General features: G+C 43.7%; 1 protein-coding gene across 4 annotated transcripts in view; it reads right to left on the bottom strand.

The window, feature by feature from the left end:
* Positions 1 to 27,267, bottom strand: part of MYO1C (myosin IC) — a 141,948-nt gene extending 114,681 nt beyond the window's left edge. The window contains exon 1 of one of the 4 annotated variants that reach the window (XM_075854187.1): positions 27,247 to 27,267. Coding sequence is in view for 1 of the 4 variants with exons in the window: in XM_075854183.1 (XP_075710298.1) it covers positions 16,971 to 17,015 (45 nt within the window). In the remaining 3 variants the exon portion in view is untranslated. Of the gene's footprint in view, positions 1 to 16,970; positions 17,107 to 27,169; positions 27,191 to 27,246 lie in introns of those variants that run through there. The other 3 variants (XM_075854188.1, XM_075854186.1, XM_075854183.1) reach the window with 3 other exon arrangements.
* Between the last annotated feature and the right edge of the window lie 210 nt (positions 27,268 to 27,477).

Genomic DNA, 27,477 nt, shown 5'->3' with positions numbered 1-27,477 from the left:
AAAAAAATAAGCCCTCATACCGGTACAGCAACAGAAAAATAAAAAAGTTAGGTCTCTTGGAATGCACGATTAAAAAACTCCTGCGGTCATGAATGCCAAAATAGGCTCGGTCCTAAAGCGGTAGTCCCAGAATAGCCAATCACCTAACCACACCTATTTTTATGCTCCGTAAAGTAAGGCTGCATTCACAATGGCATCATGGTTTCCATCTTTAATGGATTCATGACCGTTCCATTTTAAAACCGGCCCCATTGGATTATAGTGAATTTATCAGGTTTCTGTTCAGGGAACTGAGCAGTGGCATAACTCCCAAAAACGGACTATGCAAAAAGATTTCCTGATCTCCCAGTATTTACTGATCCTGCCCTTGGCTCTAAACATAAGGCTCCTGCATGGTGCAGTTAATATCGCATCATGTGGAAACCATATAATTAGTGCCAGAAATATACCCTACACCGTGGTATTTCCAGTCTGTGGGGGTTTTATTTTTTTGCCAAAAACAGGAACAAATCTTATCAGAGAAAAGTAAAAAAGCTTTTACTTTGGGGAATGTTTCCCAACTTGAATGGAATCTCACTCCCGTATTGGCAAGAAATACACCGTTCCAAACAGTCTTAAAATATGCCAGCCTAATGCCTCGTATGACCCAAGAACAGGCAAGAGCTATTGAACAATCTCCCTGGCAGAAAATGTTTTCTGCAGTGGCGATGGGACAAAGACCCTTAAGAGGCTCTGTCACCACATTATAAGTGGCCTATATTGTACATGATGTGATCGGCGCTGTAATGTAGATTACAGCAGTGTTTTTTTATTTAGAAAAACTATAATTTTTGACGGAGTTATGACCTATATTAGCTTTATGCTAATGATTTTCTTAATGGACAACTGGGCGTGTTTTACTTTTTGACCAAGTTGGCGTTGTGGAGAGAAGTGTATGACGCTAACCAATCAGCGTCATACGCTTCTCTCCATTCATTTACACAGCCCATAGTGACCTTGCTAGATCACTATACACACACACACACACACACACACACACACACACGTTACTGAAGTGTCCTGACAGTGAATAGACATCACTACCAGCCAGGACGTGATGTCATTATCATTTTACTAAATTTAAAAAAAAAAAAACACTGCTGTAATCTACATTACAGCGCGGATCACATTATGTACAAGCTAGGGCACTCATAATGTGGCGACAGAGCCTCTAAGTTTAGTAAGCCCATCTGCAAAACTACAGAGATTTGCAAATAGGGTGCATTGGCTTTTATGAGTGGGTGCAATCCACTGCAGCTTCAAAACAGATGGAAGTTATAACACCCGTCCTTAGTAATGTTTTCTATGCAAACGCCTATATCTACCAGGTCCCATGTATACTATGCACATGCTGTGGTGTATGTGAAAACAGATTCATAGTGCCAAGTGTTTCAACTAAGGCACCTCCTGAGAAGAAAAAAAAAGTAAGAAGGAGCACATGCCACAAATATTTTTTTAGCCATTCTATTTTTATTTTTTTTTAGAGATAAGCAATTGTAGTTTTACTGTATATTCATACAGCGAGACGTTATATTTTTTTTAAACAAGTCTGTTCTAGCGCCACGGAGGAAATGGATACCAGATCCCAAAAAAAAAAAAAAAAAAAATCTGTTCGGCTGTGCCCTTTTTCAAACAAACATCTGAAATTCCACATTCCACTAACATGGGGAAGGGCAGAGAGGAGTTGAGGGTTACTTAATAACTTATCATTTTATGGTTAGGAAACTTCCACTCCCTGAGTATTTGTGATGAAATGCCAACAAAAAAATGCTTTAGTAATGATACATCTGTTCACAGGGTACTATCCTAAAATACCATGCGGGTGCTAATAGTAGTCGTCACAATGCAGAGAGGGCCCTTGGCATTGCAAGAATTATTGACAGCTCACAGAAAAAATGCCTGGGTGTGAGATGACTAAATGCAAATTCCAGCTGGGGTAACGCCAGAAAGAAAGAGGAACTAATAATGGGACCATAACCCCACTTCATGTTTTTTTATCACCAGCGTGAAGAGTCAGTCACCACATTACATACATAGTTACATAGTTGTACGGTTGAAAAAAGACACATGTCCATCAAGTTCAACCAAGGGATGGGAAAGGGGAAGTAAAACATTTCTACACATAGGAGCTTATATTTTTTTGTTCTAGGAAATTATCTAAGCCTTTTTTAAAGCCATCTACTGTCCCTGCTGTGACGGCTCCTGCGGTGACTATTCCATAAAGTCACATAATCTGTACTTCCATAGATAGCAAAACTATAAGTAGAACTCAGGACAGAAACCATGTGTGCATGGAGCAGTTTACCTGACTTTCTACTGAATTCCTATGAGAGCAGTTTCTGCACACACATATACTATATATATATATTGGTCTCAGTTAAAATGCATACGGCAAACGTACGACATGATCTGAGAAGGTGTGCCCTCTAAATGGCGGTTTGCCAAAGACTTTGTGGCCCTAAGCTTTTGGGAACATCCGTAGCCAAGTACTTACAACACATTTAGTGCTCACCTCATGAACTTGGTGACAGCACTGACGTACATTCACCTCTGACTTGTGCCTTTGTGACCTGCCGGGCAGGAGCAAAGGCAAGACTCCGTATACAGACACCAAGTCATGTATTCAGGAAGGAAAGCTTGTAAAAATACATTTGTCTGCTTTTTAAAGTATAGATAAAATTATACATCACACTCTTATCAAAGTTATACCGTATGATGAATAATGCATCTGGGTATACTTTACATTATGTTCAGCAGCGGCATATATAACGTGCATTGGACACAGTATTCATCTACACTGACCTCACTGATCTGATAGTGTTTGGGCTTTTTGGATTAGAACATGTAATAGTCCTTTAATTTATATGATTTAATTATTTTTATCCAATTGTTTTATTTATATATTAATATAGTGCAGTGGCTCTAAGCTAGGGCTGGGCGATTATGACCTAAATCAAAATCCTGATTAATTGAACATGTAACCCAGATTACAATTAAAAAAAAGATTTTAAGGCCACATCCTTTTTTGCATGCCATATAGACCCCCTGACCCTACTGTATAGAATATATCCCCCGACACTGCCCCTCACGCAGTATAACGCCACCATATAGAACAGAGTGCCTAATAATAAAATACATACTCACCTAACCCTATTCCAACGACAAGTGGAGGAAATCCCTCTGCTCCTCCGGTCTGTTTGGCTCAGTGCATATTTTCAGATTCCGCTGGACTTCTGGAATTGACCGGCGTTGCAGGAATCCTATTGGTCCACGGTGTTCTCAATGCCCACCCCATTTACTTCTTGTTTAGTCTCAATGTCCATGCGCCACAGCAAGCGGATAGTGCCCGCTTCAATGGTGTACACCGAGATAATGGCGGGCCGGTATATACAGGAACGATGGGGGCCCTTGTATAAAAACCCCCATCATACCGGTATATACCATAGGGGTGGGCTTTGAGGCTAAACAAGAAATAAATAGGGTGAGCATTGAGGACTCCGCGGTCCAATAAGCTGCCTGAAACGCCGGTATATGGCAGAAGTGCAGCGTACTCAGAATACATGCGCGCTGAGCCACTCATGGCTCAACACAGACAGGCGGGAGTCAGTGACGTCATCGTGCCTGTCTGCGCTGAGCCGCGAGCGGCCAGCGTTATACAGTGAGTAGTAGAGCAGGGAATGGACGTTCCCCTGCTCTACTATAGGATTCAACTGTATCTGCGTTATGAGGACAGTTGAAACCGGAATAAAAAAAAAAAATGCGACCTCTATTATCTATGCTGAATTTCGGTTTTGTTTTTTATAATTAATTGCCCGGTCCTATGTTAAACCCTTACGGTGTACAGTGTGAAAGAGGTCTCCCTCCACACATGACAGTACTAGTGCAGTTTTTTTCCACAGAAAAGCCCGCAATAATACGATCATGTGTGAAAGACAAACAGATTGTGTAGCAAAGCTCTGCCTCTTCCTCCAGTGATGAGAAGAGCCAGGTGAAGAAAATGGCTCCTTGCTCGGAGATCCATTCTGGCCCGCAGAGGATGGACTGAGGACAGCTCCCGTTGTGGATGTATGCAAGTATGTGTGCCGCTTTATAACTTTGTTGCATCTTATTCCAACTTGTTTCTTATTAAATAAATCTTCCCCTCTCTCTCGTCTTCTATTAGTACCTCCTCCTCTGCTGCTTCGTTCATTCCCAGTTCTACAAATAACGTGCTTTAAAAAAAGCAAGTGCAGCTTACAGGGCTGGTTGTTGGACGCCCCCATGTATATGTGTCTGAATAGTCGTAGGATGCCAACTTTGGCAAACTGATTTGTTGTAAACATTTGCCCTGCTAGTCAATTGTAAGTTCTGTTGGTGCAAGCATCGAAGTAAAAGAGCATCAAAGCAGTAAGACCACAAAACAGCAGTGCCTACAAATAGTATGTCCCACATAGTGACAATCTGCAGAACATTGTTCTTCCAAGAGTCCATATAAAAATGGTTTGCACAGAATCCCTACAATAAAAATCACTGCACTTCTTTGGCTTGAACTGGAACAGCAATTGCAATCCAGAGCAGATCACCCATCCTATCGAACGCTCTTGTGCCTAAATAGAATTTAATCCCTTAGAAATGTTCTAGAATTTAGTGGAAAGACTACTAAATACACACGCAACAAAATCCATATTATTGCCCATGGTTTTAGGATGGGATGTTCAACAAGCTCATATGGATGGATTGATTGGATGTCAATATACTTTTGGCCCTGTAGTAAGTACATATTATTTTATTACAACAGTCTTCCTTCCGATTCAATAGGCTAGTTTTCAAAGAAACACAACATCAGAGTACACCAAGCCTGTAAATAATTGTAATACCATAAAGTCTTCTGAAAGCAGTTAACTAAATACGAGTCACAGCTGTCACCGTATCCAAAGGAAAGACGGCCCAAGTCTCAATAAAGAGGATCTTACATACTGCAGAAAGGAAGACACAACAACCAAAAGCAATTTGGAAACATGAGTCACAAATTAAAAAAAATATCCATGTTTCATGTGAGAAAACACCCCCACCCACAATTTTTTAACAATATTTTCCAGCCTCCATATAACAAAACCACGTTCAGGTCTTGAAAAGGAAGCAGTACAGTAGGTTCTCCAATGTACAGAGTACACTGTAAAAAACGTCAGCTTAGGCAAAAAGCATTCAAACATATGCACAACAGCCTTACCCGCGGCCAAACTCACACTGGTGGCTATTCTACTTTGCATGTATAGCAACCTGACACAGCAAATAATGGCTTGCCCACAATTATTAGATATTAACGTGGGTCAGACTAGGAATAATGGTTATTTGGGACAACAAGTGTCTCCTGGGACCCCAAGATATGTGGTGTTCTGCAGAAAGGAGTGTGTATATGACATTTCTTAGATCCCACATGGATTTCTTGCCCACATACTGCACGTGACATACATCCTAACCTGTACATTTTAATCAGATGAAACCTACATTTCGACAGACGACTGTGAAAAAAAATATGGTAATATACGGACCATTATCTCCTGGTGCGCAGGTGACACACATTAAAAGGATGCCAAAAGGAAAAGGAAGCAGCACTCCAGCAAAGATTTCAAGAATCCACATTTATTCTCCCCGATTCTTGAAATCTTTGCTGGAGTGCTGCTTCCTTTTCGCATCTACATTGTGGGCATCCATCAGTCGGATTCCTGGAAGCTGGCACCCATTTTGACCCTGGAGGTTTAGTTCTGCGGTGCTGCACACATTTCTACTTTTTTGACATATTAAAAGTAGTCAGTACATAAGGTGATAACAGGCGAATCATCTGTCACACTGCACCAAAACTAATAAGACCTATCGCAGAACCCCAGGATTTCTCTTCTAAACAGGACTAATAAAAAGGCTGTGTTCACATCAGCGTTTGGTTTCTGTTGATGGGTTCCTTCAGAGCTTTCCGTCGGAGGAACCCATCAACGGAAAGGCAAACCAAGCTTGACTTCAATGGTAATGCTTCCGTTGCCTTTGTTCCATAAGGTTTCCGTTGTTTTGGCGGAATCAATAGTGCAGTCGACTGGAACGGAAGCCATTTGCAGCGGAAGCATTACTATTGAAATCAATGGTAATGCAAACGGAAGCTATGGTTTCCATTTGCCTTTCCGTTGATGGGTTCCTCAGATGTAAAGATCTAATAGAACCCATCAACGGAAACCAAACCCTGATGTGAACCGGCCCTAAGCCAGCCTGTGGGAATTCATAGGGCAACATGAAGTGTACTTGTATGGTTGGAACCATAGCAAAAAAATCCTAGTGTTTCATGAATAATGTAACACGAAGGAACAGGGAAAACAGCTCCATCACATGCAGCACACAGGGTTCAGCCCAAGGCAGCTGCCGCCTTAGCAACACGAAGAAATTCCATGCAATCGTTGCACTTACCTTCAGCATGATGCCTGGATACCTGCAGCTGAATGGACCAGACAAAGGTTAAGTAACAACTCAGAGAAATTATTTCCTCCCAGACCATCCTTTATAGATATACCCTTTAAGGTATGTTCACACGGCAGCATCCGTTACGGCTGAACTTACGGGGATGTTTCAGCCTGAAAACATCCCCATAATTTCAGCCGTAACGGCATGTGTAGGCGCTTGAACGCCGCGTCAATTACGGACGTAATTGGCGCTGCTATTCATTGGAGTCAATGAATAGCGGCTCCAATTACGGCCAAAGAAGTGACAGGTCACTTCTTTGATGCGGGCGTCTATTTACACGCCGTCATTTGACAGCGGCGCGTAAATTACCCCTCGTGTGAACAGACAAACGTCTGCCCATTGCTTTCAATGGGCAGATGTTTGTCAGCGCTATTGAGGCGCTATTTTCGGACGTAATTCGGGGCAAAAACGCCAGAATTACGTCCGTAAATAGGCCGTGTGAACATACCCTTAATTATACTGAGGATTTCTTTAAGGGTGAATTCACTTGCGACAGATTTGTTGCAGAAATTTCTGCGACCCGAAAACTCTATTCCATATATCTAAGGCCTCATGCATGGCCGTGATTTTCGTGTGCATGAGGCCTAAGGCCCTGTTCACATCACATTTTTCATCTACGTTTAGCACATACACCGGTCAAGCTCCCAGTGTACACACTACATGTCTATAAGCTTCTATTGCTAGATGGAGGCCAAAAGAGTGTCCTCAGCCTCCATCTGGTTGGTTTATTCCAGTGATCATTCTCCACCCCTTCAGCATCCCTGGTACAGGCTGGCGACATCACTCCCAGAACCTCGCTCCTGATTGGATGCGGTGAAGGTTGCCAGAAGTGATGCCTTCGCTCAGAGGCTGTGGGGAAATGATGGGACAGGATGAGGAACCGGCAGATTGGCGAGTATATATGTCGGACCGTGGAAGAATAATATGGTGTATTGTTTCATCCTATAGGCGACATATCCCACTGTATGCCTATACATTGGGATATGTTGCAGTCTTCCGTCAGAGGAATAGGATGGAAGGCTATAACGTGATGTGAACAGAGCCTAAATAGAGTGGTTTCTGTAGTATGTGCATGGATTTCTGCCGGCACCATTTAGAGGATGGGACAGTCGCAGACATTTTTTTTAAACAAATCTGTCTCATGTGAATATACAGTAAATAGTGTGAATAGCGAGCTAGTCTATGTTGCATCATGTAGGTTTATCATTAACTGGAAAGATTGTAGTTCCTGCCTCAGTCTGCCCTCACTGCAGATCACTTGATGTTTTTGGCTTTATAAAAACCACACTGGTTTTCACTTCCTAACCAAACGCCACTATAAAACGTTGTCTATTAACGCTAATGGACAGTAAATATCTCTGCGCTGGTTTGTACAGGCGCATATTTCACACACCAATAATTCATTAATCACAATGACAAATGTGACACAGGCGTGGTCCACAGAGGAAACGCCTCTTTCCTGAGATAGTTGCCCCGATAATGAGGATAATGGGGGGCGGCTGCCAGCTGGTCCAAATTTTAACTCGCACATGTACCGTTACACAGCACCCACTAAAGTCAATGGGCAACCATGTAATTCATGTTTGTACCAAAGACCTCCAGCGTGGAAGATTCTCTTGGCAGAAGTTTTCTTCTCTGACAAAGAGATGGGTCCAGATGTCCATAATCCTTAATAAGTCACATCAACATGGATTGTCCTGAGTGCACCCCTTCAAGCTTTCCATAGACAGATATTTATTGGCAGATTCCATACATTTTCCACCAGCATCATATTTATAGCGGCAACTGAAGGAAAGGAGTGAATGCCAATCAGTACTATTGTAGAATGAATCTTTGCATGACAACACAGAGCTAGATGCTATTCAGACTCTGTAGAGAAGGGGGGGGGGGCGACGACGGGTATTCAATTATCTGTGTAGAAGGCCAAGTGGGAGATTTATTAAGTGTTTCATATGCCAGTCCTAAACTGAAGTTTGTCAATCCAATGCCCCAAATTTTTTAAAGATGCAGATCACTGGCAGTCCTAAACACTTTTTGCGCTATTTTCTATCTTTAAAAATTATAAATCAGTTGGAAGCTTGTTGACCCTGCCACCTCCTGGTTAATTTGGAACACTTCTCTTCCTAGTAACGAGAGGAGAGAAAATACAACACTCCAAAATGTGCAAAAAAAACAAACTGGCGCCAATCTCTCCCTCCCCCTATGAGTAGCGCGTTACATAATAAGTCAGTGCGCCAAACTATCATTTTACTGGTGGCAAACACTTAGCACCACCTAAAGTTTCAAATAAGCCCCTGCACCCGTGTAAGATTAATATTTCATCCAGATGGTACCAGGGCACACCCAATAACTTAACACACAGTCCATAAACATAGGCAAGGCACAAGTGAATGTCACCAGTTCATGAACTCATAACGTGCGTAAAAGTGTAAAAAAAAAAAAAAAGCTTCCGTTTGTCCAAGAAGTAAAGGCTCCTCTACAGTGGTAGCTTATGTGCCTAGATATCTGCCTTGGGGGGGGTGGGGGGGGCTAACTTTTTGGGTGGTTTACGATGGATATCTATAAAAGCAGCTACAGAAATGAGATTGGCTTCTGGTGTAGACTAAAATCTGCAGTAATTCATCCATATCTGTTGATCATTAGAATACAAGTCATACAAACCAAAACAACACATTTGTTTTAGTTTTGCTCAGGCAGAGTCCGAATCTGTACGATTTTATTGCAACCACCAACCTGGCTGCACCCAATCAAGTGTGTGTTACCCAGGGCAGAGTATCAGTGCGGGCAGAGTGTCGATTTCAGCTCCATTATCAGCTCATTGTGCACAGAGAAACATTCTTTCCTCAAGTGTCAGATGAACAGATGAACCCTTGGTATGCAGCAAGCGCAGACTATTCCCCTATATAACAAACACCTCTCTCCTCCACCTCATTTATTTAAGTAACTGCTCAAATGGTATTCTAGGAACTCGTTTTTAGCGTGAAGAAGCGCAGACCCCACATCTTGGTGACCTAATCACGTGTTTTTGCTATAAGGGTTGATAAAATAACCACATAATATACATTACATACTCTCCTACCATATTCATGCAAAGCAACAGACAATAGTATTACTTTAGATAGTAATTGCGCTCCTTTGCCCTAAATGTCAAATATTACCGAGTAATACAAATCTCCTGCTAAGAGAAAATAAAAGAGCACTTAGAGGTACTGCCAAATATTCCAGCTGCTGACCTCTAGTACCCACATAAATGCCCTTTAACCTACTTTGAGCAGCAAAAATAATATTCTAACCCGTGGTAGAAATGACCCCACAGCAAAGCCATTATTATTACTGGTCTGGATCCAACACTATTCTGTCCACTCAGAACATAAGACCTTTAGGCCAAATGCACACGATGCGTATTCCGTGGGGATTTGCCAAACGCATTTTCCTGCGGAAAATCCGCAACATAATAGAGTACCAACAAAGTAAACGATACTCCAAGTAATCTCATCTACACATTGCAGATTTTTTTATGTACGTAAATTGACATGCGGTGTGTATTTTAAAACCTGCAGCATGTCAATTTATTTCCGCTTGCGAATTCTATGAAAAAGTTAAAAAAAAAAAAAGAAAAAAAAGCAACAAAACCAGCTATATAAAACCGCACCTATTTCCGCAAATGTAAAAACCGCACCTAAATTAGTTGCAGATTTTACCTGCGGTTTTGATGCAGATTTTCTGCACCGAATTCCGCAACGTGTGAATAAAGCCTTAAGCTGTAAATGTATTGAGGTAAAAATGGCAAGAGTCTATAAAAAGTTATGAAAAATTGGCATTCGCTCTTTATGAAAGAGTAAGGCCTCATGCACACGACCGTAGTGTTTTTCTGGTCCGCAAATTCCAGGACCGTGTTCCGTGAAATGTCCTCCGCAGTTCATCCGTATGTAATCCGCAGTTCATCCGTATGTAATCCGCAAAATGCGGATTAAAAAAAAAAAAAGCCTAGGTAAAACAGGACGACGACAGAACTCATTCCCGGTCGTCGCCTAGCAACACTTCCGCAAATCCGCAAACTGCGGTTGACACACGGAGGTGTACCCGCATTTTCCACGGGCCCATTGACTTCTATGGGCATGTCCGCATCGAATTTGCGGGCCGTAATAAGACATGTCCCGAGTTTCTGCGGCACGGATTTGCGGACATGCGGAGACCCGTGAAAACACGGATAGTGTGTATGGGCCCATAGAAATGAATGGGTCCGCAATTCTCCCGTCGATTTGTGGGGGAATTGCGGACGCAAAAACACGTTCGTGTGCATGAGGCCTAAGAATTGTAGACAGTGCAAGCTTGGTCTGTAAAAGCTGTAATAAGACAAAAACCCTCCATCCATCCTGGCCCCTTGTTGGATACAAGAACACAAACCCATATTTATTCTAAAGCAGGTCAGTGTTCAGGATTTTCTTATTCTAGCACAGATAGGCTTATGGTCAGTGCATTCGGAGCGGCCACAAGTGTTATCTATATGGGATATCCTCAAATCATAACCTGATGGGGGCGCACTTGAGCACTCGAGTTGAGAACCACTGTTCTTGCTTTTACAATGCAAATAGTTAAATACGCTGCCAGATCTGCAAAAAGTTACCGTGAAATATTTAAAGTATGGTAGATATGTAGCAATAAAATCCATTTACTATAACCACTAGTAATCACAGAGTGTCAAAGTAAAAGATACAAGTCACACAGGAATGCAGCCAGCAAGGTATTTGAGACACTACTTGTACAGCGTCCAGAAAAGCGTTCACTCCGATACAGCTCAGAACTAAATCGCTACATAGATGGAAAACCGAAAGATCAGAGATCAAGAATTGTACCACCGTGCTGCTGTGTGTGTGTGTGTGTGTGTGTGTGTGTGTGTGTGTGTGTGTGTGTGCCGCCAAGTCAACCCTATTTCTCTTCCTCAGACACACAACACGACTAGTTTCATGAGAAGATTAGAAGAGGCACCAGAAGAATTTGTTTACAACCATGTCCAATAGGGAGATATTAATAATTATCCAAATATGTAAGTGTTCTACAAGACACGTTATGCAGGACACCCTGTACATGATGGACTTTCCACATGCTTCATGTACTTTTTTTCAGGAACTGCATACATCGTTTGCTGCTGATAATGACTCAGGTAGGAAGGATCTAGGTGGAGTAGCCAAATTTCCTGGAATAAAGCCCAGATCAATGAGAAAGATTACAGAGAGTGAAAGTTTAAGAGACAGCATGGCTTTCATTACAAATGCAGCTATGTGGAGTCACTGCCATAACTTGTTAAACTGGTACAGCCTATAGGGTGGGGGGGGGGGGGTAGGGTCAATTAATATATACGGATGTACAAACCAAACAGAAAGCTCCATTATCAGAAATTCACTACTATAATGTTATTGGAGGAATTTCAGATATAAAGCCGCAGGTATTTGGGGATTCCAAATAAAGGAGCTGTCCGCGGAATACAGAATGATGTTTACACCTAGATTTTCTACCTTTGTCACAGACTGTAATGATCTTCATAGGACAAGCGCCAGCAGGATGGCATCAGACTGGCATCTACAGGGCAACTGAAATTCCCCACAACCATTCAAATGAATAACGGATCATTCTGAATTGTAAGACTATATTGGAGAACTCTTGGTTGTCTGAAAGCAGACTGACCAATTAAAATAAATATTATATGTGTGTATATATATATATATATGAAAAAAAAAAACATAACTTCACTGGCAAAAATACCCACATTATGCAAAAACAGTATCCAGTACATAGAATAACCTCTCATGTGTCCATGCTGCTACAACTAGTGAGGTCTACCACGGAGTCATGCCAATAAGGGTATGTTCACACGCTCAAGTAAAAATGGCTGAACATGATTTTTCTAGAAATTTTTGGAGCGTTTTTTCCATTGACCGTATGAAAAACAGCACCAAAAACTGCTCAGGAAGGGACATGCTCCTTTTTACACGCCTCTTTTTAAAACCATAGTGTAAAAAAAAACAAAAAAAAAAACACCCCGTCTGAACGAAACAGTTTTTCCCATTGAATTCAATGGGCAGATGCTTGTAGGCGTTTAGCTCCCATTTTTTCAGGCATATTTCGAGACATTTACGCCCTGAAATTCGCCTGAAAACACAGAGTGTTAACATACCCTTAATATCCCGGGGAAAACTGAAATCAGATGGACGGGTGAGATTTTATCGATTGATTCTCCAATATACAAGCGACAGAAGGATGGCAAGCAACCACACCACCGTTTCGAATCCCCTCAATGGTGACTAGGGCAAATCAATTACAGATGCAGTTGGTTATCCAGTTGTTACTGAATTATGTCTCGCAAAATATTCAGCCGTTTGATGTACGGCACCAGATGAAGTTCCTGCTGTACATTAAGGAACCTAGCAAGAAATCATATAGATCATTATGAAATCTAAAACAAAGCAGAAAGGAGACAGAGCAGTTATGTTTCTCTAGTGTATAGAACACTTATAGCTGGCAGGGCATGCTGGGAGGTGCAGTTTTACAAATGGAGAGCAACAGGACGCAGACCACTGTCCTAAACACTGCTATAGCAACAGTGCCCACTATATAGGGGCCAGTTAGACAAAACTAGTAGACATGGAGGATTGGGATCATCGTGTGCACATCGCCTAGGAACTCATATAGTCTGAGCCTTTGCTGTAAAAGTGTCTAAAGAACACAAGGATTTTGCTTAATCTTCACTGTAATTTAATATAACAAATGACACAGACTATTAAATCGAGAATAGCAGAACAACAATGTCATCAAGAACGTCCCTACCACAATTATAACCATGATTAGTCTATACTTAATGGCTAATGATCACATCGCATGACAAGCACAAGGTTTCAAGAATATCAGAACATTTAAATGCATAAAATTAGAAAGAGATTGGGATAGTAAAGCAGCACAGAAAGATTCTGCTTAACGTGGTTGTCCCAACTAAATAACCCCATATGGACGTCATAAAGAAATGTGGTGGGGGGGCTACTATTGGCAAGAGCAGAGAAGCTTCCACTCTGTAATACATGGTACCAATGAGTCTGCCAGTCACCTATTCATTCAAGTGGGTTCTGTGTAACACTGGCCACCGGCAGTTGGGGGACCACTAGAACAGGGTTCCAGACAGATGTGGCCGTGGAAGTCAATAGGAGATATAAACACAACTGATAGAACAAGGAATGAGCACCCAATTTTTTGGGATTCTGTTCGTCCCAGTGGTAGAAACCCCAAAGTGTATCTGGTTAAATATATGAAATAATAATAATGCTGGTCCCCTCTTTCCATTTGCAGATATAGCATCACTAAACCCCCGTGGGCCATTCTACACACAGTTAATCAACAGCAGGAATGGAGACAGAGTGCACACTGTCTCCTATGTCCCACTTTCAGTACAGGAGCCATAAAGTGATCATTCCAATTGGGAGCAGCACTCTCACAAGGGCTGGACAAATCCCAAGAGCCAGGTAACCAATGTGTCTAGAAATCTGCTGTTTGTGATGGACTTTTGGGTTGTTTTCTATTGAGATCTATGGAAGTTCACATTTCCGGGCTACTAATAAAGTCACACTAGCTCCAGTCTACAGCAATTTGTCCTCTCCTGCTGAACATGTGCATTTTAGGCTTCGTTAACATATCTGCGTCAGGGCTCAATTCTGACTTTCCATCGGAGCTTTCCGTCAGAACGGAGCCCTGACTGACAAACAGAAACCATAGGTTTTAGTTTCCATCACCATTGATTTCAATGGTGACGGATCCGATGCCAATGGTTTCCGTTTGTGTCAGTTGTGCAAGGGGTAGTCGACTACTATTATTGATTCTGTCAAAACGACGGAACCCTTACACAACGGAGACAAACGGAAACCATTGGCACCGGATCAGTCAACGGTGATGGAAACGGAAGCTTATGGCTTCCGTTTGTGTCAGGCCTCCGTTCTCACAGAAAGCGCCGACGGAACGGAGCCCTGACGCAGATATGAATGAAGCCTTATATTGCTTGTTTTTTTATTATTGCTGCAACACATACAAAAGGAAGAGTCTATTATTTAATATGTACCAGCGTTGTACACAGAGGTGCACAAGTACCAATGTATTACTTGGTAAAATTGTCACTGATAGGGAGTGAAGAAGTTTGCAGATGACGTATGCCAGATTTATTTGTAACGACACCTACGTTTTTCACACTTTGTTTTTATTGCATGTTTAGCATGCTTTTCTTGTTTTGGTAGATAATCTCCCCATGTCTCTCACAGAGGCGGTCTCTTTGCCATATCTAACACGGCCTTTCCCTCCTTTCCCCACCATGACTACGGGTACGCCTCCTTGAAATATCCTTCTGGCTGTTCACCTAGCCATTAATTTGGTTGGGTTTTTGACTCCACTTTATTTGGTATCTGATTATATATATATATATATATATATATATATATATATATATTTTTTTTTTTCTTTGGGTGCTATGTTCCCTGAGCTTTTGTGCTTATAGGTTATCTCATTGAGAGTAACTCAACAAAAACGCACAGTGTGAACCCCAGCCTAACAGTGTGTGGAGGGCAGGGCAACACAATATTAGCTATGTAACTAACATTGTAGTAACTGCAAAGGAAAGTAAACTAAACAGTTGCTGCAATGCCCACATATCTATACCCATCTTCGTTATTTGCAACCATTACTGGCACGTGGGCTTTTATACCAGTTTCCAGCTACCATGCCACACTGCAAAGCCTACTAACAAGCATGACCACATGCACATAGATTGCCCCTCTACATGACAACAGCCGGGGACAAGCACAGCTGCTAGACTATTTGTGGAAGTCAAAATAACAGCGGAGGCCCACACAGGCCTGACTGCATACCACTGCCATGCCCTGTGCCAGTGTAGGAAGCGGACAAAATGCTAACAAAGAAGCATGCCAGGCCGTCTATTGAATAACACATACAAGCAGATGAAACAACAACAGGCTGCTACACCCTGCAGCGAAAATGTCACAATTTTACCCTGTCCCTACACTTATACCTAATTTTCCCATTGACAGTCACACGGTATACGTGAAAGGGACTGCAGATGTAAACCAAACACATTCTGGATTGTGTTTGCTGAACGCACCTTACTTCTGTTAATAAGCAACTAGTGGGATATTCCTAAATTCCATGCTGGTCTGCATTTATTCTAAAAACATCACTTTTTCTCAAGCCTTTCCTGTCAGCCGGCCGCACATGTGGCACATCACTTTCTCTAGGTAGGGCAGTATTTGCAGATGGTGCTGACCTAGGCACTTAGGGTGGCATGTATTAATGCCGTCACAGAGGCGCCAAGATAAACTAGTTGCTGCATTGGAACGCCACATGACACAAAATACAGCGCACCTTAAGAAACTTTCCATGTTTTACTTGACTAGAATTTATTTTTCATTGTGAAGAGGAGTAAGACTGATAAATTCACCATATTACGAGGAGCTATAAAACCACACCCTATGCCAACGCCATCAGAGGTCGCCATGAAGTGGCACGTGGGCTTATACAGTTTGAGCAAAAGGTTTACTAAGAACCTCATGTTCATACATTTTTTTAATTTTGCGGAGCGGTAATAGATCAAGTGGATATGCGGTCCAGGTTTTCTGCTCTCCCGTGTGGAGCTATAAAACCACACCCTGTGCTAGCGCCATCATAGAAAACTGCCTGAGGTATTAGGATATGTTCACATGGTGCAAATTTTTACAATGAAAATTCACAGTAAAAAAAAAATACCATCCATTCAGGTTAACTGAAGGTTTCCAAATCTCATTCATAAGATGCAGAACAAAAATCCACTCAGAACTTCGGACGCACTGCAGAAAACCAAATCCGCAGCATGCCCTATATCACTATTTGGCGGTTTTCAAAAATCGAAACATCGTCACAACTTACATACGAGGATTGACTTTCCAAATTTTTAGAGGTTTTCTTTTAACACTGACTCATAGGGAGTCCCAGTACAATAATGCACATTACAAGCAATAACTTTTAATTGGTGTTATGAAGTATAAACAGATCCTAAAGTAGAAACTGCGGCCACAGAATATATACCCCACATTATCCATGATAATACTGTCAGAGGAAAGTCTGCCCACATGTACACACAGCTCCAAAGTGACACAGTCATTGCTTGTATACATACTCCAGAGCAAAAGTACGTGCTGAGCGGGCATGCTGGGACTTGCAGTTCATCAAGTCACACATTATCTAAGAGAACCATACACTACAAAGAGCCTGTAAGTATATATGTAGCAGAGCGGCACACAGCACACACAGCTCTGCTGGACCAGACTGCCTCTCACAGGTTTCCCATCTCCCCCTCACAGCGGTGCTCCATTCAGCCAGTCTTTCACAAGCTCGCCCGCTACATACGTGTGACTGCTCACCATAGCACCCGGCGCCCGGCCGCTGTGCCCCCAGTTCCCTGGCATCTCACCTGAGTACAGGTCACTATGAGGCTCCACCAGGAGACCACAACTCTTTCTCTGGGACAGTCCCGGCCTCTCAATCATTGAGCATGCGCAGCTCGGGTGAGTTTCCAAATAGATGGGCGTGGCCTTTGAGAGAACCGCCCATCTTGACCCCGGGTATAGCGGTGTAGCGCAGGGAGGGACTGTGTACATGTGAAGCGTATAATACACCCCCTACAGCGCCCCACACATTGTATACGTGTGTAACATATAATACACCCACAGCAGCGCCCCACACATTGTATACATGTATAACATATAATACAGCGTCCGACACACTGTATACATGTGTAACATATAATACACCCCCTACAGCGCCCCACACATTGTATAGATATATAACATATAATACACCCCCTACAGCGCCCCACACATTGTATACATGTATAACATATAATACACCCCCTACAGCGCCCCACACATTGTATACATGTATAACATATAATACATCCCCTACAGCGCCCCACACATTGTATAGATATATAACATATAATACAGCGTCCCACACATTGTATAGATATATAACATATAATACAGCGTCCGACACACTGTATACATGTGTAACATATAATACACCCCCTACAGCGCCCCACACATTGTATACATGTATAACATATAATACACCCCCTACAGCGTCCCACACATTGTATACATGTATAACATATAATACACCCCCTACAGCGTCCCACACATTGTATACATGTATAACATATAATACACCCCCTACAGCGCCCCACACATTGTATACATGTATAACATATAATACACCCCCTACAGCGTCCCACACATTGTATACATGTATAACATATAATACACCCCCTACAGCGTCCCACACATTGTATACATGTATAACATATAATACACCCCCTACAGCGCCCCACACATTGTATACATGTATAACATATAATACACCCCCTACAGCGCCCCACACATTGTATACATGTATAACATATAATACACCCCCTACAGCGTCCCACACATTGTATACATGTATAACATATAATACACCCCCTACAGCGTACCACACATTGTATAGATATATAACATATAATACAGCGTCCCACACATTGTATAGATATATAACATATAATACAGCGTCCGACACACTGTATACATGTGTAACATATAATACACCCCCTACAGCGCCCCACACATTGTATACATGTATAACATATAATACATCCCCTACAAGGTCCCACACATTGTATACATGTATAACATATAATACACACCCTACAGCGTCCCACACATTGTATACATGTATAACATATAATACACCCCCTACAGCGCCCCACACATTGTATACATGTATAACATATAATACACACCCTACAGCGTCCCACACATTGTATACATGTATAACATATAATACACCCCCTACAGCGTCCCACACATTGTATACATGTATAACATATAATACACCCCCTACAGCGCCCCACACATTGTATACATGTATAACATATAATACATCCCCTAAAACGTCCCGCACTGTATACTTGTATAAAATATAATACACCCCCTACAGCGCCCCACACACTGTATACATGTATAACATATAATACACCCCCTACAGCGCCCCACACACTGTATACATGTATAACATATAATACACCCCCTACAGCGCCCCACACACTGTATACATGTATAACATATAATACACCCCCTACAGCACCCCACACACTGTATACACGTATAACATATAATACACCCCATACAGCGCCCCACACATTGTATACATGTATAACATATAATACATCCCCTACAACATCCCACACTGTATACTTGTATAACATATAATACACCCCCTACAGCGCCCCACACTGTATACATGTATAACATATAATACAGCGTCCCACACACTGTATACATGTATAACATATAATCCCCCCCTACAGCGCCCCACACACTGTATACATGTCTAACATATAATACACCCCCTACAGCGCCCCACACATTGTATACACGTATAACATATAATACACCCCATACAGCGCCCCACACATTGTATACATGTATAACATATAATACACCCCCTACAGCGCCCCACACATTGTATAGATATATAACATATAATACATCCCCTACAGCGCCCCACACTGTATACATGTATAACATATAATACAGCGTCCCACACACTGTATACATGTATAACATATAATCCCCCCCCTACAGCGCCCCACACACTGTATACATGTATAACATATAATACACCCCCTACAGCGCCCCACACACTGTATACATGTATAACATATAATACACCCCCTACAGCGCCCCACACTGTATACATGTATAACATATAATACAGCGTCCCACACACTGTATACATGTATAACATATAATCCCCCCCTACAGCGCCCCACACACTGTATACATGTCTAACATATAATACACCCCCTACAGCGCCCCACACATTGTATAGATATATAACATATAATACATCCCCTACAGCGCCCCACACTGTATACATATATAACATATAATACAGCGTCCCACACACTGTATACATGTATAACATATAATCCCCCCCCTACAGCGCCCCACACACTGTATACATGTATAACATATAATACACCCCCTACAGCGCCCCACACACTGTATACATGTATAACATATAATACACCCCCTACAGCGCCCCACACTGTATACATGTATAACATATAATACAGCGTCCCACACACTGTATACATGTATAACATATAATCCCCCCCCTACAGCGCCCGACACACTGTATACATGTGTAACATATAATACACCCCCTACAGCGCCCCACACATTGTATAGATATATAACATATAATACATCCCCTACAGCGCCCCACACATTGTATAGATATATAACATATAATACAGCGTCCCACACACTGTATACATGTATAACATATAATCCCCCCCTACAGCGCCCCACACACTGTATACATGTATAACATATAATACACCCCCTACAGCGCCCCACACATTGTATACATGTATAACATATAATACATCCCCTACAACGTCCCACACTGTATACTTGTATAACATATAATACACCCCCTACAGCGCCCCACACACTGTATACATGTATAACATATAATACACCCCCTACAGCGCCCCACACATTGTATACATGTATAACATATAATACACCCTACAGCGTCCCACACACTGTATACATGTGTAACATATAATACACCCCCTACAGCGCCCCACACATTGTATACATGTATAACATATAATACATCCCCTACAGCGCCCCACACTGTATACATGTATAACATATAATACAGCGTCCCACACACTGTATACATGTATAACATATAATCCCCCCCCCTACAGCGCCCCACACACTGTATACATGTATAACATATAATACACCCCCTACAGCGCCCCACACATTGTATACATGTATAACATATAATACACCCTACAGCGTCCCACACACTGTATACATGTGTAACATATAATACACCCCCTACAGCGCCCCACACACTGTATACATGTATAACATATAATACATCCCCTACAGCGCCCCACACATTGTATACATGTATAACATATAATACACCCCCTACAGCGCCCCACACATTGTATACATGTATAACATATAATACATCCCCTACAAGGTCCCACACTGTATACTTGTATAACATATAATACACCCACAGCAGCGCCCCACACACTGTATACATGTGTAACATATAATACACACCGTACAGCGTCCCACACATTGTATACATGTATAACATATAATACATCCCACAGCAGCGCCCCACACACTGTATACATGTGTAACATATAATACACCCCCTACAGCGCCCCACACATTGTATACATGTATAACATATAATACATCCCCTACAAGGTCCCACACTGTATACTTGTATAACATATAATACACCCCCTACAGCGCCCCACACACTGTATACATGTATAACATATAATCCCCCCCTACAGCGCCCCACACACTGTATACATGTCTAACATATAATACACCCCCTACAGCGCCCCACACATTGTATACACGTATAACATATAATACACCCCATACAGCGCCCCACACATTGTATACATGTATAACATATAATACACCCCCTACAGCGCCCCACACATTGTATAGATATATAACATATAATACATCCCCTACAGCGCCCCACACTGTATACATGTATAACATATAATACAGCGTCCCACACACTGTATACATGTATAACATATAATCCCCCCCCTACAGCGCCCCACACACTGTATACATGTATAACATATAATACACCCCCTACAGCGCCCCACACACTGTATACATGTATAACATATAATACACCCCCTACAGCGCCCCACACTGTATACATGTATAACATATAATACAGCGTCCCACACACTGTATACATGTATAACATATAATCCCCCCCTACAGCGCCCCACACACTGTATACATGTCTAACATATAATACACCCCCTACAGCGCCCCACACATTGTATAGATATATAACATATAATACATCCCCTACAGCGCCCCACACTGTATACATATATAACATATAATACAGCGTCCCACACACTGTATACATGTATAACATATAATCCCCCCCCTACAGCGCCCCACACACTGTATACATGTATAACATATAATACACCCCCTACAGCGCCCCACACACTGTATACATGTATAACATATAATACACCCCCTACAGCGCCCCACACTGTATACATGTATAACATATAATACAGCGTCCCACACACTGTATACATGTATAACATATAATCCCCCCCCTACAGCGCCCGACACACTGTATACATGTGTAACATATAATACACCCCCTACAGCGCCCCACACATTGTATAGATATATAACATATAATACATCCCCTACAGCGCCCCACACATTGTATAGATATATAACATATAATACAGCGTCCCACACACTGTATACATGTATAACATATAATCCCCCCCTACAGCGCCCCACACACTGTATACATGTATAACATATAATACACCCCCTACAGCGCCCCACACATTGTATACATGTATAACATATAATACATCCCCTACAACGTCCCACACTGTATACTTGTATAACATATAATACACCCCCTACAGCGCCCCACACACTGTATACATGTATAACATATAATACACCCCCTACAGCGCCCCACACATTGTATACATGTATAACATATAATACACCCTACAGCGTCCCACACACTGTATACATGTGTAACATATAATACACCCCCTACAGCGCCCCACACATTGTATACATGTATAACATATAATACATCCCCTACAGCGCCCCACACTGTATACATGTATAACATATAATACAGCGTCCCACACACTGTATACATGTATAACATATAATCCCCCCCCCTACAGCGCCCCACACACTGTATACATGTATAACATATAATACACCCCCTACAGCGCCCCACACATTGTATACATGTATAACATATAATACACCCTACAGCGTCCCACACACTGTATACATGTGTAACATATAATACACCCCCTACAGCGCCCCACACACTGTATACATGTATAACATATAATACATCCCCTACAGCGCCCCACACATTGTATACATGTATAACATATAATACACCCCCTACAGCGCCCCACACATTGTATACATGTATAACATATAATACATCCCCTACAAGGTCCCACACTGTATACTTGTATAACATATAATACACCCACAGCAGCGCCCCACACACTGTATACATGTGTAACATATAATACACACCGTACAGCGTCCCACACATTGTATACATGTATAACATATAATACATCCCACAGCAGCGCCCCACACACTGTATACATGTGTAACATATAATACACCCCCTACAGCGCCCCACACATTGTATACATGTATAACATATAATACATCCCCTACAAGGTCCCACACTGTATACTTGTATAACATATAATACACCCCCTACAGCGCCCCACACACTGTATACATGTATAACATATAATACATCCCCTACAGCGCCCCACACATTGTATACATGTATAACATATAATACACCCCATACAGCGCTCCACACATTGTATACATGTGAAACGTATAATACACCCCCTACAGCGTCCCCCACATTGTATACATGTATAACATATAATACACCCCCTACAGCGTCCCACACATTGTATACATGTATAATACAGGGTGGGCCATTTATATGGATACACCTAAATAAAATGGGAATGGTTGGTGATATTAACTTCCTGTTTGTGTCACATTAGTATATGGGAGGGGGGAAACTTTTCAAGCTGGGTGTTGACCATGGCGGCCATTTTGAAGTCGGCCATTTTGTATCCAACTTTAGTTTTTTCAATGGGAAGAGGGTCATGTGACACATCAAACTTATCGAGAATTTCACAAGAAAAACAATGGTGTGCTTGGTTTTACGTTACTTTATTCTTTCATGAGTTATTTACAAGTTTCTGACCACTTATAAAATGTGTTCAAAGTGCTGCCCATTGTGTTGGATTGTCAATGCAACCCTCTTCTGCAGCAGCGATCCGAAGAAGGCCATCTTGCAGCGGCGTTCTCACTGGTGTCGATTCCGGCACGGGAGTGGACCAGTCCAGTCACCTGACCTGTCACCTGACCTGTCATCTGACCTCACCGGTCAGGTTACTGGACTGGTCCACTCCTGGGCCGGCATCGACACCAGTGGGAACGCCGCTGCAAGACTCCTGCCTTCTTCTGACGGTGAGTTACGTCAAAGCAGAGCGGAGAGTGGCAGCAGTAGGGCCGGCTACCTCTACCTCTCTCCGCTCTGGCGGCAATGTGGCACAAAGTATAAGGGGGCCTATTCTGGAGCTATATACAGGGGGGCTGTGTCTGGAGCTATCTACAGGGGGGCTGTGTGTGGAGCTATCTACAAGGGGGCTGTATCTGGCACTATCTACAGGGGGGCTGTGTGTGGAGCTATCTACAAGGGGCTGTGTGTGGAGCTATCTACAGGGGGGCTGTGTGTGGAGCTATCTACAGGGGGGCTGTGTGTGGAGCTATCTACAGGGGGGCTGTGTGTGGAGCTATCTACAGGGGGGCTGTGTGTGGAGCTATCTACAGGGGGGCTGTGTGTGGAGCTATCTACAGGGGGGCTGTGTGTGGAGCTATCTACAGGGGGGCTGTGTGTGGAGCTATCTACAGGGGGCTGTGTGTGGAGCTATCTACAGGGGACTGTGTGGGGTATTATCTACAGGGGGACAGTGTGTGGAGCTATCTACAGGGGGATTGTGTGGGGTATTATCTACAGGGGGCTGTGTGTGGAGCTAGCTATAGCGGGTTGTGTGTGGAGCTATCTACAGGGGGCTGTGTGTGGAGCTATCTACAGGGGGGCTGTGTGTGGAGCTATCTACAGGGGGCTGTGTGTGGAGCTATGTACAGGGGGGCTGTGTGTGGAGCTATCTACAGGGGGGCTGTGTGTGGAGCTATCTACAGGGGGGCTGTGTGTGGAGCTATCTACAGGGGGCTGTGTGTGGAGCTATCTACAGGGGACTGTGTGGGGTATTATCTACAGGGGGACAGTGTGTGGAGCTATCTACAGGGGGATTGTGTGGGGTATTATCTACAGGGGGCTGTGTGTGGAGCTAGCTATAGCGGGTTGTGTGTGGAGCTATCTACAGGGGGCTGTGTGTGGAGCTATCTACAGGGGGGCTGTGTGTGGAGCTATCTACAGGGGGCTGTGTGTGGAGCTATGTACAGGGGGGCTGTGTGTGGAGCTATCTACAGGGGGCTGTGTGTGGAGCTATGTACAGAGGGCTTTGTGTGGAGCTATGTACAGGGGGGCTGTGTGTGGAGCTATCTACTGGGGGGGCTGTGTGTGGAGCTATCTACTGGGGGGCTGTGTGTGGAGCTATCTACAGGGGGGCTGTGTGTGGAGCTATCTACTGGGGGGCTGTGTGTGGAGCTATCTACAGGGGGGCTGTGTGTGGAGCTATCTACTGGGGGGCTGTGTGTGGAGCTATCTCCAGGGGGCTGTGTGTGGGGCTATCTACAGGGGGGCTGTGTCGAGCTATCTACTGGGGGGGCTGTGTGTGGAGCTATCTACAGAGGGGCTGTATGTGGAGCTATCTACAGGGGGCTGTGTGTGGAGCTATGTACAGGGGGGCTGTGTGTGGAGCTATCTACAGGGGGCTGTGTGTGGAGCTATGTACAGAGGGCTGTGTGTGGAGCTATGTACAGGGGGGCTGTGTGTGGAGCTATCTACTGGGGGGGCTGTGTGTGGAGCTATCTACTGGGGGGCTGTGTGTGGAGCTATCTACAGGGGGGCTGTGTGTGGAGCTATCTACTGGGGGGCTGTGTGTGGAGCTATCTACAGGGGGGCTGTGTGTGGAGCTATCTACTGGGGGGCTGTGTGTGGAGCTATCTCCAGGGGGCTGTGTGTGGGGCTATCTACAGGGGGGCTGTGTCGAGCTATCTACTGGGGGGGCTGTGTGTGGAGCTATCTACAGAGGGGCTGTATGTGGAGCTATCTACAGGGGGCTGTGTCTGGCGCTATGTACAGGGGGGCTGTATCTGGCACTATGTACAGGGGGCTGTTTGTGGTGCTATCTACAGGGGGGCTGTGTGTGGAGCTATCTACCGGGAGGCTGTGTGTGGCGCTATCTACAGGGGGGCTGTGTGTGGCGCTATCTACAGGGGGCTGTGTGTGGAGCTATGTACAGGGGGGCTGTATTTGGCGTTATGTACAGGGGGCTGTGTGTGGCGCTATCTACAGGGCGCTGTGTGTGGCGCTATGTACAGGGGGCTGTATCTGGCGCTATGTACAGGGGGGCTGTGTCTGGAGCTATCTACAGGGGGGGCTGTGTGTGGAGCTATCTACAGGGGGGCTGTGTCTGGAGCTATGTACAGGGGGGCTGTGTGTGGCACTATGTACAGGGGGGCTGTGTGTGGAGCTATGTACAGGGGGGCTGTATCTGGAGCTATCTACAGGGGGGCTGTGTGTGGCACTATGTACATGGGGGCTGTATCTGGAGCTATCTACAGGGGGGCTCTGGTGGATGATTTTTCCATTGACCGGTAGCAGAGTTACACAACTGGAGAAAAAAAATCCCTGTTATGTAACTCTGCTACCTGTCAATTGAAAAGTTATCCATCACAGGGTCTCCCACTTGACTTTCATTGTTCTCAGCCTTTTGGTTTGTCCTGCAGTTGCTGCCGTGATGAGCAAATGTTATACCCAAGATAGGAAAGTAACACAAAGACGATATAACCGGACCATAATATCTGTAATATCCAGACAGTCCAGAGATCCGCAGTGAGAATGTGCGTGCGTTATTTGCAGAAGTTTCTGGCCGTGATTTGATGTGTTGATGCGGGATATTGGGCGTGGTTAGGGGCGTGGCTTAAAATGTCCCTCTTTTCCGAATTCAAAAGTTGCGAGGTATGAGCCATGCTTCAGCCTCATAGAGACTGGTAATGACCATCTTCCTGAGTTGTATGAAGCTGTAATATGGCACCCATAGACTTCTGTGGCTCTCTATTGTACCTCCATATGCCTCTGATTTCATACCAAGATTTTTTTTCTGTCAGATTCCGTATGAATTTAACAAAATAAAAATGGTGGCATGCTCCATGTCACGTGTGTCTAGAAAATAATAACAACATAATATGGAGCATCATTTTTACCCTGTACATGCTCCTGCCAGGGCCCCCCATAGCAATCGCTTGGGGGACACATGGTATCACAGCCCCACATAATTTTTATGATTTAAAGGTTGGTGGTTTCTGGTTTGGTTTCTTCCTCCCCACCCCTCTTTTATTATTACAGTTGGTATTTACTTGCATGGGTCAGGTTCAGGTCAGCTGTACAGGAATGTACGAGCAGGTTCTGGAATTTTCCACCTTGCGCTCGTGAAGCCCGCGCTTTTTACTGATTGGATAACGAGCAGCAACGGCGGGAAGATTTCCTGTTTAAATTCTGGTGTCCGGCAGTGTTCCGGGCCGTTTGAAGAAGACTCAAGACAAGCCATGGGGGACCTTATGCAACAGCTATTACAGAGAGCGGAGTCAGTGGGAGGTGAGGAATGGCTAAGAAAATGCCTTAATGTAGCAGAGCTGCCACCGGAACAAGGAGGAAGACTACCACAGGATGTAACGGAGCGGAGTGAGGCGGTACTTACAGAGGAGGAGCCGGGCCTTACAGAGACTGACAGGAGGCCGACCAAGAGGACAAGGAGGAGCCGGGTAATTTACTCACCGCCTCCTCATGGCAGCAGGAGCAGAAGCAGTGGTCGTTCAGTCGGCCAAAGGGCAGAGTTTTGCCTGTCAGCAGAGGGGAGACAGCGTCAGAGGTCGGTGTCGTCAGAACGACGTGGGACAGTGACGAGGCAGAGTCTCCAGGGTCCTGCAGAGTCAAAAGGGCGGGAAAGCGCCTCACAGCAGCAGCGCAGTACAGCTTCCTCAGGACGAGCTGCACAGCCTAGAGAGG

This window comes from Rhinoderma darwinii, chromosome 2, assembly GCF_050947455.1.
Source record: "Rhinoderma darwinii isolate aRhiDar2 chromosome 2, aRhiDar2.hap1, whole genome shotgun sequence".
Lineage (NCBI taxonomy): Eukaryota > Metazoa > Chordata > Amphibia > Anura > Rhinodermatidae > Rhinoderma > Rhinoderma darwinii.
The sequence above is the reverse complement of the archived record's forward strand: the minus strand, read 5'-3'. Positions and strand labels throughout refer to the sequence as shown.